Source organism: Clavelina lepadiformis, chromosome 4, assembly GCF_947623445.1.
Source record: "Clavelina lepadiformis chromosome 4, kaClaLepa1.1, whole genome shotgun sequence".
Taxonomy (NCBI): Eukaryota; Metazoa; Chordata; class Ascidiacea; order Aplousobranchia; family Clavelinidae; genus Clavelina; species Clavelina lepadiformis.
The window spans coordinates 2273037-2287053 of record NC_135243.1 but is presented as its reverse complement, the minus strand read 5'-3'; the positions used below and the strand labels follow the sequence as shown (position 1 = coordinate 2287053).

General features: G+C 37.2%; 2 protein-coding genes and 1 long non-coding RNA gene across 3 annotated transcripts in view; 2 read left to right on the top strand and 1 right to left on the bottom strand.

Annotated features, from left to right (window-relative positions):
• LOC143453429 (uncharacterized) overlaps positions 1 to 14017 on the bottom strand; it is a 195784-nt gene that overhangs the window by 167464 nt on the left and 14303 nt on the right. The window lies entirely within an intron of this gene.
• LOC143453413 (uncharacterized) lies at positions 62 to 3596 on the top strand. The gene is made up of 6 exons (XM_076954761.1): positions 62 to 322; positions 786 to 1045; positions 1510 to 1621; positions 1902 to 1990; positions 2360 to 2544; positions 3497 to 3596. Exons 3-6 carry the CDS (start codon positions 1615 to 1617, stop codon positions 3498 to 3500), a joined length of 285 nt encoding a protein of 94 aa, XP_076810876.1. The 5' UTR covers positions 62 to 322; positions 786 to 1045; positions 1510 to 1614; the 3' UTR covers positions 3501 to 3596.
• Positions 4843 to 12176, top strand: LOC143452381 (5-oxoprolinase-like). Its single transcript, XM_076953330.1, has 4 exons — positions 4843 to 4944; positions 5254 to 5450; positions 10740 to 10849; positions 10915 to 12176. The coding sequence occupies exons 2-4, from the start codon at positions 5291 to 5293 to the stop codon at positions 11266 to 11268; spliced, it is 624 nt and encodes a 207-aa protein (XP_076809445.1). The 5' UTR covers positions 4843 to 4944; positions 5254 to 5290; the 3' UTR covers positions 11269 to 12176.

Here is a 14017-nt window from a genome sequence, read left to right as displayed (position 1 = left end):
TGGAAAATATAAATATAGGAAATATAATAATTTTGTAGTCAGTTTAGATATCGTTAGCCTAGTATTTGTGTTCACCTGAATGCAGATGATATTCAGCAAATCTATTCTAGTTTGGGTTTGTATCGGCCTAACTCTACAGGCAGCCTTGCAAGTGCCTTTTATTATGGCATGAAAGAAAATAATGGACGCACTCCGACACTATGCTTAGATTTTAGGAAACACTTAACATGATAAATGCTGCATGAGCAAGTTCTAAGAAGAAACAAATTTTGAATCAGAAAAGTAAACACAAGGGGAAGGAATTTGAAGGATTATGGAAGAGGTTTGTGACAAAAATAAACATATAGCCACACTGTAAAAAATCTTTTCTAATTATAAGTCAGTGAGACAATTGAGACTAACTATAAGCCATACTTTTCGTTGGAAGACTAACTATTAGTCTCAATTGTCTCACTGACTTATAATTAGAAAAGATTTTTTACAGTGCAATATGGTAAAGTTTATCATAATTTTATTGATGATTTTATGTCTCATTTTTAGTTGTTTCAAGTTTACTAATTTGCTTCGTTGACAAGGCTAAAAAGATTATTATGAAAAGTAGTTTGATTTCAAGGCTGATGTTTAATTACAAATATGCCCGTAATTTTGTCTCTAGTTAAACTTAGCTTTCCTTCATTTCCTCAAGTTTAACCATTTGTCGACTTGGCGAAAACCACTGCTAAGAATTGTTGTTTAATTCGATAGACTGCCTAATTATGTATACATAGTTTAATTTTGTTTTATAGAGTTTAAAATTTTGATGATCGAATCATTCGACTCAAGTAAGATCGATTTCATCCGGATTGGAACGACGGTCGCCACAAATGCTCTCCTTGAGAGGAAAGGTGAAAGAATGGCACTTGCTCTCACTAAGGGTTGGAGAGATCTTCTTTACATTGGAAATTAGTCCAAACTGAAATTATTCGACCTCGTAAGCTGATCAACTCTGATGTTTCCAGTTGACAATGCAGTTGTACAAAGCTACTACCCACTGGTGACGCTAAATGTGGGTTTTGTATTTTTCGTCTTTGCTTATTTTATAGTTTCTATGGTTTTAAATACTTAATCAGAGATGAGTTTATTACCACTTTTTACTTTGATTTAAAGCAGCGGTTCTTAATCGTTTTGATCTGCTTTCCCATTAAAGCCAACCAAAAAACTCAAATTTCCCCTTACTGATTTTCTAGTTTTCCGTTAGTTTTAGTACAGTAAATACACTTAAGCTAGTGTCTGACTAGAGCTCAAGTAGGCCTCACTTCTGTATGTAATTATAGTAGTTTATTTGTTTCATGCTGTTGTAGCTAGAAATAGAAACAAGTGAGGACTAATTATGACATCATTTGTGCATATGGTTGTGCCTGCCTGTACAAACTCAACACCCAAAGCAACCCATGAGCTCAAAACTGTTGCCCATCCTGGGATTACATCTTCTGATATAAAATATAACATCTCACACTCCTCTATGCTCAGGTTCAATGAAAGTAGAACAATATTATCTGGCCCAGCAGGTGGCGTTATGTGGTACGCAGTACGCTATGACGTCATTTGAAGACCAACATAGCATTTGGGTACAACATGAGAGGTATGGTGCCGCTAATATATCCAGTATCAGTATGAGCATGTACGTTGCATGCATGCACAAGCTAGATAAATATTAATAAGATTACGTAAGTTATGTCCTTGTGTTGTCATCGTGGTATCCCAACCATTTATTCCAGTGCTTGGTGTTGTGGCCGTGTGGCTCGACACTTGTTTATAGAATTTGTGAATCTCCTGACAAGTTCTTTGTTCTGTAATAAAGAATGATTTTGTGACATGCAAATACTTAAATTGTGATGAAATTTATGACACTATTTACACAGGAACATCAACAGATCTAAGTCGATACGACTGGGAATATGAGCATGTGTTCAAGTCTACTACAGCTGGTGTCACCATACAAGCACCACAGGTATTTTGTTTGCAAATCTTAAGTTAAAGCAAAACTTCAACAATGGCACAAATTTTCCTGCTAATATCAACATCAGGACAAAGTTTGTTTTTATTTCAATGTGCCGATATGTGCTAGTATGTGTTGTTTGGACTCTACATGCTTTGCTATATTTTTGTGTATATGTTGTTTTTACTATCTTGTTTTCTTTCAAGCTGTTTGATATTTTTTACTTATTTAGCTTTTACAAATTAAAGTGGACTTTCAAAATTTGGAGAAAGATGACTTGTCTCATTTGTTCTTGTCTCGTTTTGCATTATTTCTACTGACAGTAGAATATGTTGTCTTATTTTGTTTGATTTCTATGACAGCTGAACATTTTCATCACAGCTTGACAGCGACACAGTCGCAGCACGGTCTGGTCTATGCAATTTTTCCGGTTGGGTTTGTTTGTCGTCAGCCCTAGTCCTCTCTGAATCTGTTGGGGCCCCACATGCTACAGAAAGGGGATTCGCTAACTGTGACGCCAATCTGTGTCTGGGAATGTTGTTGCCGGAGCAAATGTTGTACGACAGGTAACAATATGATTTGTGATGATTAGGGCAACCAGTTTTTTGACCTAAAAGTTTAAATTTTGACCTAAATCGTTTAAATTTTGACCTCAATATGAAAAACGCTATACTGATAGTCTCTACACTGTCTACAGCAATTTTCTAACCTAAAGCTACATTTAAAAATACAAAATGCTTTTCTAGTGTTGACTTTTTTTTCGTTTCTGCGTCTTAAGATTGACAACTTGCAGTTTCAAATGCAATGCCGTCACATCGTGACGTCACCAAACGCGCTGAAAAGCCTTCCCTTTCTTTGTGGCTTTGGTTCTAAGTAAAATTTGCGGGACTGGAATTGTTTGCTGTACAAGAAAAGAGAAAAACGGAAGAATAATATTACAAAATGGTTACAAAATTACAAGTTTAATAGATTTTGACCTAAGAAAAAGACCTAACGAAACAATTTGACCGTATTTTGACCTAACATAACATTTTGACTTTATCTGACCTAATAACTTCTATGCCACCCGTCGTACAAAGCTGAAATTTGTTTTGTGCTTGTTTCATAGCATTCTGAGCAGGTAAAAAAATTGACCATATTGACTTTTGGTTGCGCTAGTGATGATGTAAAGTGTTGTTAAACATCAATGCTAAATTTTTATTTGCTGCACCTATGTGTATGTTGTGCTATCATCTTATTACAAATACCTAAATCACAAACCGTGCATAATTTCATCAATCCGAGGTAACTTATAAAGTGATTGTGAAGATAACATGCTACAAAAGGTATCTTGGTCGTAGTTCATGCTACTACTGTCACTAAACGTTAATTAAAATGGCAAAATTTACATACCTAAGTATGCTCTGATTCTCTGTGCGTAAGATCTTACCAGACATAAGAGCAATTGCATGTTGTCAACTGCATGCATTGACTGTTTATTACAATAAGTGATGTCATAATAAAGCATCTGTTGTGCAGGTGATGTCAAGTTATTTCGATGGAGGTCATCTCGACATTAGCGTCCATTTCATTGAGGACCTGTCAGGTGATTCACGGTCCAGCGATCATCATCGACAAGAATAGCACAATCTTGGTCGAACCCGACTGCAAGGCAGAGATGACTAAGAAAGGTTTTGCGTTATGATGTCATGGTGACATCACTTAGAGTTTGATGAGGGAAGTCTTTTTCTTACATGATAGGTTGACAACATCATTGTAGCTTGCCGTGATTAGAAATTACAATTTTGCAAAAATTTCGCTTATTCAGGTGACGTCACCATCATGATAGGGAAGGGAAAGTCGAAGCATATTGGCAAGGAATTGGACGCCATCCAACTCTCTATATTTTCACACAGGTCAGTGTTATTTAGTAGATACAGTTTTTGGAAGCAAGTTTATAGCTGACAATAACTAGAAAATTGAATATCAAATGCATGCAATGACCATTGGAGTAGTTGTAAGGTGCGGCTGGGTTCTTTGTCATTCTCCGTTATTTTAAATATACAGTCGAATCCGCTTAATTCGGACACCGGATAACCCGGACAACCGCTTTATTCGGCCAAAATGCTCGGGAACGGAACAAAAGTAAAAATTGAACGTAAAAAACTCCTGTTAATTCGGACAATTCTCCGCTTAATTCGGACACAGGTTCGCAATTCCATCGTTAGGTTATGATACAATAAACAGTACTTCGTTCGTTTTAAGACAAGATTTAATTGCATTACGAGTGATTATGGTGAAACAATGACGATACATGCAGTAACAATCGACAATGAACTCATATAACGCCGTGCCAGCTTCATAGTCGCTTTTACTTCGGTACAATTGCGTCCATCTTGTAGGACAAAATTGTACAGAAAAGTTTAGCACAAAAAGTGAAATTGCTCACTAAAGTAAACGAAGACGTTTTATGCGATCAGTGCCAGTTACTGCAGTATAGCGCAGCAGCAATTCATTTATTACGCAACAGTGCAGTATTTTAAATGCATTTTTTGCCTTTATGCATGACCATGAAACGAACAATTGATTTTCCGCTTAATTCGGACAAAGCCGTTTCTCAGCCTAATTCGGCCAAAAGTGAGCGGAACCAAAGTGTCCGAATTAAGCGGAGTCGACTGTATAAGTGTTATTTTGTAGACTGAATTTTTCGAAGCGATTTTTATGACCGTTATTATTATTTCAATTTATCCAAATGACAATAACTGGGAAATTGAATATCAAATGCTTGCAATGATTATGGGGGTAGTTGGAAGTGAGGTTGGCTTATTTGTCATTCCCGATTCACTTTTGTTGTGTGTGTGCTAGACTGGGATCACTGATGTTATCACTATAGTATAACCTCGGACCTTTGACATCAAAGGTTCATGAGCATTGCAGAACAGATGGGTAGGATTCTACAACGGACAGCGATATCCACTAACATTAAGGTATTTGTCTGGCTTGAGGTCGTCATATTTATACATGTTTGTTATTTATACATCACTGGTCTAGATAATCGTCCAACAGTGCTTTTATTTGTTTGGTCTAATTTCTGCGAATTTATTGCACCAAGATTTCCCAGCCCTTGACATTTTATCTGTGCTTCAGTCGTTGAAAGTCCTGTCTAGTCTTTGTATATTGTAAGACTTGCTTGTGTAAATATGTTCTTGATAGCTGAGTAGGCGTAGTTCTATTTTGATCATTGTGTGTCGGGAAAGCACTCATTATTTTATGTGTAACATTACATGAATCGACAGGTACGACTTGACTTCTCGTGCGCTCTTTTCGGACCCGATGGTCGTCTTGTTTCCAAACGCTCCTCACATCCCAGGCCATCTAGGGGCCATGTTGGATGGCGTGCAGTACCAGATGTGGGCGATAGAGATCAATGAAGGAGATTGCATCGTCTCCAATCATCCATGTGCTGGAGGAGGTCATCTTCCTGTTTACTCTCGTGAGTATGATCATTAGGATGTTTCATTTTTTCACCATTTTGGAAATTAAAAAAGCTTGGGGTCTCCCTAGGCGGTATTTTGGGCACAATGAAAGAATCTGAACTTTTTTTGATTTATGACGTCATTTTGAGGTTGCACCCCCTTGCTGAAGTTTCGGTGGGGGTGCATTTTTATGAATTGGCGATATATTGGTAACCGATTGAGCTAGAGCTATGATCAAAGTGTCAAAAGATGCAGAATAGCTGGTTTCCTATAACCACTCAATACATTTTAACTGTATTTTTGCTCTAGAAAAAAAGTTATAGTCAAGTGGGGCAAAAAAATGCAAAATTGACAAACTTTTGATTTTCTCGCTAAAAAATGGGCCAAAAAGTCAAGTTTTACCCTCTATTGATCAATATTAATATTCCATTGATGTATCCAAAAAATTGGAGCATTATGTTTATTCTTTTTATTTTTATCGAATATTTTGTGTTGCTCTTTTTTCCCCAGTGTTTGGGGCAATAAAAACCATGCTCGGGGTAAAAAAAAACATTCAATTTCGACAGCAAATTTTGTTTATTAAAAGCAACACAAAGCAGAAGAAATAGCAATATATATATACAGATGAGGATGAAACTGTAACATCTTGTTCAAACAAACAAAAAAGTTTATGCATTATGAAGTCCATATTTGCTGAGGAACACAAATTTTTCTTTCACTTCCTCTTCTTCGGCAAAACCAAAATATGATTTTGCACGACCGACAGAAGTTAACACTGCGGTTGAAGGACCCCAAAAACAATTTTCAACGGTGACTATATCTATGTCTTCCTTTGTTTGCCAGTCCCAATACACTGCATCTTCTGAAGTTGATTTCTTGTCCCAAAACTTAAATTCAGCTTGCTCAATTTTTCCATCAACCTCGTCTCTGAAGACCTTCAGAAGTTTTCCCCAATAATATGTTTTTGGCTTCTCCCAAAACACTGCAAAGTACTTTCCAACTTGCTTTTTGTTTATTTCCAATTTAAATGTTTTCTTTTCTTTCTTCTGTTCGTTTACACTTTCTTCAGTTACATCTCTTCTCTCTTCCACTACATCTTCCATCCTAACAACTGTGTCTTCTCTTGTTTTGTCATTCATTTCTTCAGATTCATCGTCAGACTCTTCTACCATCTCATCCTCTGTATCTACTCTCCTCATGTCTTCATCCATTTGTCTTTGAATTTCCCGCTCCATCCTTCTTTCTATTTCTTCCTCCTCCTCCAAGTCCAGTAAATTTATTTCTTCATCTTTGTCTGCGTTCCTTTTCCTTCTCCCAGCTTTTCTCTTTTTTGCAATTGTTCCATTTGCTTCAAAGTTTTCAACTTGCTCGTTAAATTCTTCATTTGTTAAAATGCTTCCATTCATCTTCACTCTTTTTTCTTTTTTTCTTCTTGTCATTTGTTTGTCGTCCCGTTGATTTTAACACACTTTCTATCGAAACCGATTCATCTTTTGACACAAGCCGTATTTCATACTTCATCCCTTCGGGAGCGTGAAGTTGCAACTCATTGATGATGTCCTTTGTTGTTCTGATCCGTGATTGTACTGTGGTGCTCGTCGACGGTGTGGAAACAGCTTAAATGTTGCAGATTGATGAGGTGGATGGCATTTCTTCCACATTACTTGACCATTCAGTTTCCTGTGGACTGGTCTTTTCCAAAATTGGATTGCCTTCTTCATCTTTTGGAGAAACACAATGCTACCAGGACTGGTTAAACTACTACTGAACAGAGACTTCTGAAACTGGTAAATGCTTACAAGAAGGTTAAGCTTTTGAATAGCTATTTGGCAGGAGTTCAACAAAGTGGAATGGTACATAAATCAATTAACTACAAAGAACAACACAAAATGATTGGAGAGTAAAACTTAACGCTTAACTTCACTCGCTTAACTTAACTTAATTTCAAATGAATCATCAGTACATTAGGATTAACGTATTTACTAGAGATCAGGAAACTGAGACAATGCAAGTAAAGCATTAAAGTGGTAGTTTAATTCCTTATAGCAACCAAAATCGTTCTAAAATGAAAGTTATTAAAGATGGGGTAAAAAAAAACAAGCACAGGGAAAATAAAAACAACTATCTTTTTTTGCCCCAACACGTTGTGTAGTTTTGGGGTAAAAAAAGACAACATAAAATAGAATGAAAGGTTAACAGCAATCAAAATTGAAGTACTGGAGTACAATCATACTAAAATATCATGTAGATACACACAAAAAGATTGTGATTTTTAACCATCGTTTTCAATCCACAAAAAGTTTAGTAAAGAGCAAAAAAAGTTTTTTTGGACCGTTTTTGGGTCAATTTAGTGATTTGCATAGTTCCTGAAGAGTACTTACCTCTAGACCTGTATTGTATGTTAAAAAACTATGCAAATAAATGATGTTTCTAACCATGCAAAGCTTTTTCAAAAAAATCATTCTTAGGGGGAGTTGGGGGGGCTGTCCTTTTTTACCCCAAGTACGCCTATGTTTTTTTTTGCCCCAACTGACTATATTTGAGAAAAATCAAAATTTTGACAAATTTTGTATGCAAATCACCATATAGTTCCCAATTGGACCTTTATTTTCCTTGGTGATGATTGTAAATTTTTACCTTGGCCTTCGCCATGAAAAGCAAAAGGTTTTATAGGTAAGCTATACAAAAATACATCTAAAATAAACTTAAAATTACCGCAGTTCGTGTAAAAAACTGTTATATTGGTATTTCGGGAAGGATTGAATAAACAATTGTGTTAACTACGACTTCGATTTCAACTTATGCGTTACTCTACTGTGTAAGAACAGTCCTGTAATCCAATTAACAAACGGTATTTATTATTCAAATTTATTTTTATTCTTTAAACTAACAACCGACACAAACAACAGTTCATGTTGACACAAAAAACCACTGTCCTTGCTAATTGTTATCCCTATTGCACAGGTATGCTTGCAAACGAAAATCAGTACACCTGAGAGTAGATTTGTTTTGACGAATTTTGTCCGGCAGAATATATTTCAACTATCCAATTTTCCTTTCATTGTACCTATTATTGTTTTCAATGGCTTTCTAAAATTCTGGATCAACGTCATTTGAAGCAATGCAAGGTGCTTGTTTGCTGTTCAATGTGAAAAATTGCTTTAAACTAGCATTACATTCATACAAACAAGTTATGTACATCGATGGATAGCGGCATGAAAGTGGATAATTTAACAGCCTCGATTGGGTATGGTGGCACCTCAGAATAAACACTTAAAGCCACATTTTCGTGGTTAAGCCATTGTACCGCATGATCCAAGTAATACTTCATTACCATATCAGCACCATCTGGCTGGATTTCTCTATAAGCAAGAAGAAGGTTGCGTGGAAAAAGAGTAAGAAAAGGACCATCACAAGCTTTTAGATGCAAATGTATCATTACAAAGGAGGGTACATAGACTGAAACAATGTAAGAAAATGAGAAGCTAACCCTAACAAGCACAATTTGTCACTGTGGAAACTGTTGTCTACCACTTTTCTTTTTTTTGTACTTCCCCTGTAGCTGGTGTTCCAGTAACTGAGGACATGATCATTTTCTTGTGGTTTGCTGATCTTTGAGGAAATCAATCTCTTCTGAAGGTATCTGGTCTTCAAAAACACAACTGCAAGCAAGATTTTTATTTTTCAGTGATGGATTTTCCTCAATACTACACTTGCACTTACAAATGTCAAATAAATTTGTTAACTAATCTTCTTTAAAAATATCACATTTTTTTATCTTTTTTGCTCTTTTTTCGTGTAAGATTAAACTTCTTAATTAGTTGTTTTAGCTTGGTAACAATCCTTATCAAGCTTACTGTTGAGAAGCTTGCTTTCATCCAAAGATCAGCAACATCTTGGACAATTTTCTTTTTAACATCATTGAAAGCTGGTGCTTTCCGGATGAACTTTCGATTTGTTTCACTTAAGCGCTTACTTTCAAAATAATAGTGATTCAAAACATCCATGTTGGTAGGCAAAAAATTGCCAGCAAGCTTTTAATATTTAATAAAAGCATTGGACAAAGCTGATCTGGTGAGTGCCATCTTCAAACCAACTGTAAGACAAAAGCACTAACCACCAAGTTGACTAGTACGGCTACCACTTGAGCGTCCCAGTATACTAAGTATTATTAAACTTTTAAATTACTTTTAAAATAATCGCATTGTTTTTTTATACTAGTTAAAATTGTTGTTGCATCACAAATGTTTTTATTCTTTTATTTTGAAATATTTCCATCAGTAATTTACTTAAATAATTAATAGTTAATCTGACATGTTGACTTGTATGCAAAATATGTCAAAATTTTGGTTTTTCTCAAATAACTTTTTTTCTAGAGCAAAAATACAGTTAAAATGTATTGAGTGGTTATAGGAAACCAGCTGTTCTGCATCTTTTGAGACCTTGATCATAGCTCTAGCTCTATATGTTACCAAGATACCGCCAATTCAGAAAAATGCACCCCTATTGAAACTTCAACAAGGGGGTGCAACCTCAAAATGACGTCATAAATAAAAAAAAAAGTTCAGATTCTTTCATTGTGCCCAAAATACCGCCTAGGGAGACCCCAAGCTTTTTTAATTTCCAAAATGGTGAAAAAATGAAACATCCTAATGATCATGTGATATGCTTAGTGATGTGATAAATGTTATAGATCTGATCACGAAGTTTATCATATGATGTTGAAAAATTTTATTGTTGTACAGCAATGGTGTTTGTGTTAACCAACCGCTACTGAAACATTTTGAGAAGGTTGCAATTTATGCTGGGATGTGATTGTGATTTATGTGATAATGTTCTGGATGATGTGCTTTCTCGTATCATATGATGCTGAAAAGTTTCATGGTAGTTGATGTGTGAAATGACAAATTGGTTTCTGATTTTTTAATGAGTCAGAATTACCTTTAAACCAGTGGTTCCAAATGTTTTTTTCGTTGCGTACCCCTTTAAATAAATTGTCAAGCCTGCGGACCCGTACCTAAAATTTGCCAAGAATTCAATCAGAAAATGTCTTGTTATTTAAAGCATAACCTACTATTGAAGAATATTTACTGTAATATCGGATATATTTGGGAGCTGCTGCAAATTTCAATGAAATAGCGTCTTAAAATGTTTATGATTCTCTTCTTTCGTTGCACAAACAATAGAGAAATAAAGTAGCCTACATGCAACCAAGACACTCACGGACCCCCAAGTGGTCTGCGAACCCCAGGTTGGGAACCACTGCTTTAAACCCTATTGAACTGTTTTTACTTGTTAACTCACAGAAGTAACAGCGTTTCTCACGCTCCCAGGAGAATTCACTAGTTGCAGCCGGACCCACAATCTCCATGGCAACCTGGCCGACTTGAGAGCGCTAGTTGCCGCTAACCAAAAGGTAAGTGTCTTTGTGACGTCACAACTGTATCAATCACAGACATTTCAACGAAGCTTTCTGTTTAGGGTATCCACCTGGTCCAGGAGCTCATATCGAGAAGCGCGACATTCGATTTCGAAGGGACATCCCCTATGGTGATAAACAAGTTGAACGCGCCGAGAGCGATCAGCAAGTCTGTCATTATCTACTCCCTCAGGTGCATGGTGGGCTACGACATCCCGCTTAACCAGTTAACCAGGGCTGCCTCGCCCCTATTCCCGTCAGCATACCCAAGTGGTCCATACTCGACCCCGACTATCAGATATCCAGATATCCGGTCGTCCTCAAGAACCTCCATGCAGCCCCTCCACTGGCGGAGACGGGGTTTTGAGGAAGATTCTCTTTTGAAACAACTTAACGCTGTCAGTGTCGTTTATTAAACTCTTTTTCTAGCAACTGTTCTGATTTTTTAAAGTTACTGAATTTTTTCACAACTTTACGTTTTTAAGCCACATTTTGATGCACTCGTAGACAATATTTTTTGCGTCACTCGCAAAATAACCGCGGTGTAGTTTCAAAGAACATCTGGTCGAATTTTTTGCTCTCGCTCTTTCAAACCTTGTCACGTGCATCAGCCCCAGCACTGTTTCTACAAGTTTTAATTTTGAAACAATTTTGCGAGATAATTCACTGAAAGCGAAATGCAGCTTATCCCAACACCAGCCAGACACAAAATCCAGCTCCATGCGACCTGATGCATGTTGTTGAAGCTTCTCGACTACTTGTGAGTGACCTTGCAGCCCAGCATTGGAGAGATCGCAATCTCGTCCTTACTCCACATACAAGCCTGATGCGGAGAACGACGCAGGAAAGTTTCGAGTCAGCATCTTTTCTAAGAATCCATTTTTGAAATCAGTGGCAGATAACTTACAGTAGATACCGATTACACACGGCCCACAAGGTAAAAATATGTTTCATGGCAAGTTTGTATCTACCCAAGGTCCCGGCTCACATCTACTCGTCTAACCACACAAATACGCAATTTTTATCACCTCATTTGACCGCTCTGCGCCTTATTCTGAAACATTAACCGATCCGGCCGCCTTTATTTCTACCGCATGTTGGCGCTAGTACGCTACAATTATTCCTATCTTTTATGTGAACATCTTATATTATTTGCTGCCCTGGTGTTAAATAATCGCTTGTACACGAAGCAAAACAATGGTTGGTTTCTGGTGGTTTTTGTAATAATGATTATTCTATACAAAGCAAAGAGTAATATTGTTAGATAACAATACGTTTTAACATTACCTATTATTACGTAATAAAAGTTGTGTTGATTCATAAATATTTGCCTAGATTAGCCAGAATAAATCGATGAAATAGGACAAAGTAACGTACACGTGACAACACTCATCGAATCAGTGGCAACAAATATGACTTTGAAAGACGGAAACAGCCTGAAAGTTTTTAAATCAAAGCGGAAGTCCAGAGAACAGCTGGAACATGTTGCGCATGCGCACAAGTATTCCATGTATGCACAGTATGCGTGTATAGCTGCAACCGACCTTCTTCTTTGCGTGGTGATGCATGTCTGGTCTGAAGAAGATTCTCTTTCGAAAGAACTTAACCCCGTCAGTGTTGAACGAAAGGAGGGTTTTTCAACCCTATGGAGCTGAAGGTAAGGGAAACCCGGTCAAACATGATTGAAGGATAGTGAATAGAAAAGCGACATCATGCGAGTGCAAGATAATTTGATATTTGCCACAAGTAGGCGTAAGACAACTTTTTAAATCAAAGCTGCCCATCCCTTGTTAAAGTTGAGTGCAAACGATGGTGGAATATCGCGAGCATATTGTTAAGGTCATAATTACGTCATGGAGCATTACATAACAGCTATTGCCGTTTACTTAAAACATTGCTAATTAATTGTTTAATCTTTTGCACTTCATGCAACTTACTTTTTTACCATAATGCTATTTGCTGGGACTGTGCATTCAGAGAAAACAAAATTTGCATTGTGACGTGACAAAGAAACTTTGAAATGACTCCCACCCCTATGAACTTTCACGGCAAGGTGGGGCCGGGGTGCGATTTAACCGACGTCGGCCCCATAAAAGATCGACATGATATATTGCAATTGGCATATATCGACATTTCTTTCAAATCTCTATCGGTGTTGGCAAGTGCATTAAATACGGTATTATGTTACGGTTCATGTTTACGTCATCAAGCATTTGTGAGAATGAATACCATCTTTGGTTGGTGGCGCAGCACCATAAATTTCTTTTAGGTTGGCGTTCTACAGATGCAGTGAAGTGTAGAATGAAATGCCGCCACGTGACCAATATATTTGCGTTGTCGCTTTCTCACCTTGAACTTCCTCTCATCTTTTTCCATCTACGCGGACTATCGCGTTAATCACTTCTCTATGTCATTTAAGAAATAACTTCGCTTTGTTGGTTAAAACGAAAGTTTTTGCTTGACGCCAAGTGATCAATTATTACAAATCACATCTTGTTTAAAAGCTCTCACTCAAAGTTTATTGGACGAGTCCCCACAATATCACGATTAACACTGAGTCAGGTTGCTCGGTCACTTGGCGTTAAGCAAAACCTTCGTTTTTCAATGCATAACCGACAAAGTTGGATGACCACCAGCAACAGCAGCCAAAAGACAACCAACACGCTCGACGTGATGACGTAAAGCGCCGCAATAAAAATAACCTAAGTTGAGCCAGCAGACAGTCTTTGCCAGCAGACAATCTATGTCGGCGTGATAAATCAAGCGAAGCCTTGGGGTTGGCGCCTTCTTCACTTCAATTATTTTGCAAGCATTTAACCAAAAGATTCGCCAGAATTTAGTTTAATATGTGGAAACGCATTCCACTGACTCCTATTTAGGTTTCTAACGTATTTAGGCGGACAGGAATTTTTAACAACAGCCACTGTGCGTGCTCACGAAGTGTATATGAGTAGTTCATTACATAAATTAGCAGTGAATTAGTTTCTAGAATTATGTTAGAAGTAATGTAGCAGAATGCGTCAGTCACTACTTTATTATTCCCCTTCTGTTGGCGACTCCGGAAAATTCGACTTCATTGCAACTGCGACCAAGCTGTGGTGAGTGATTTAATTTCTTCAGCATTGAATCTTCGAAAAAGATCTGTCGTTATTACCGCAATAGGGC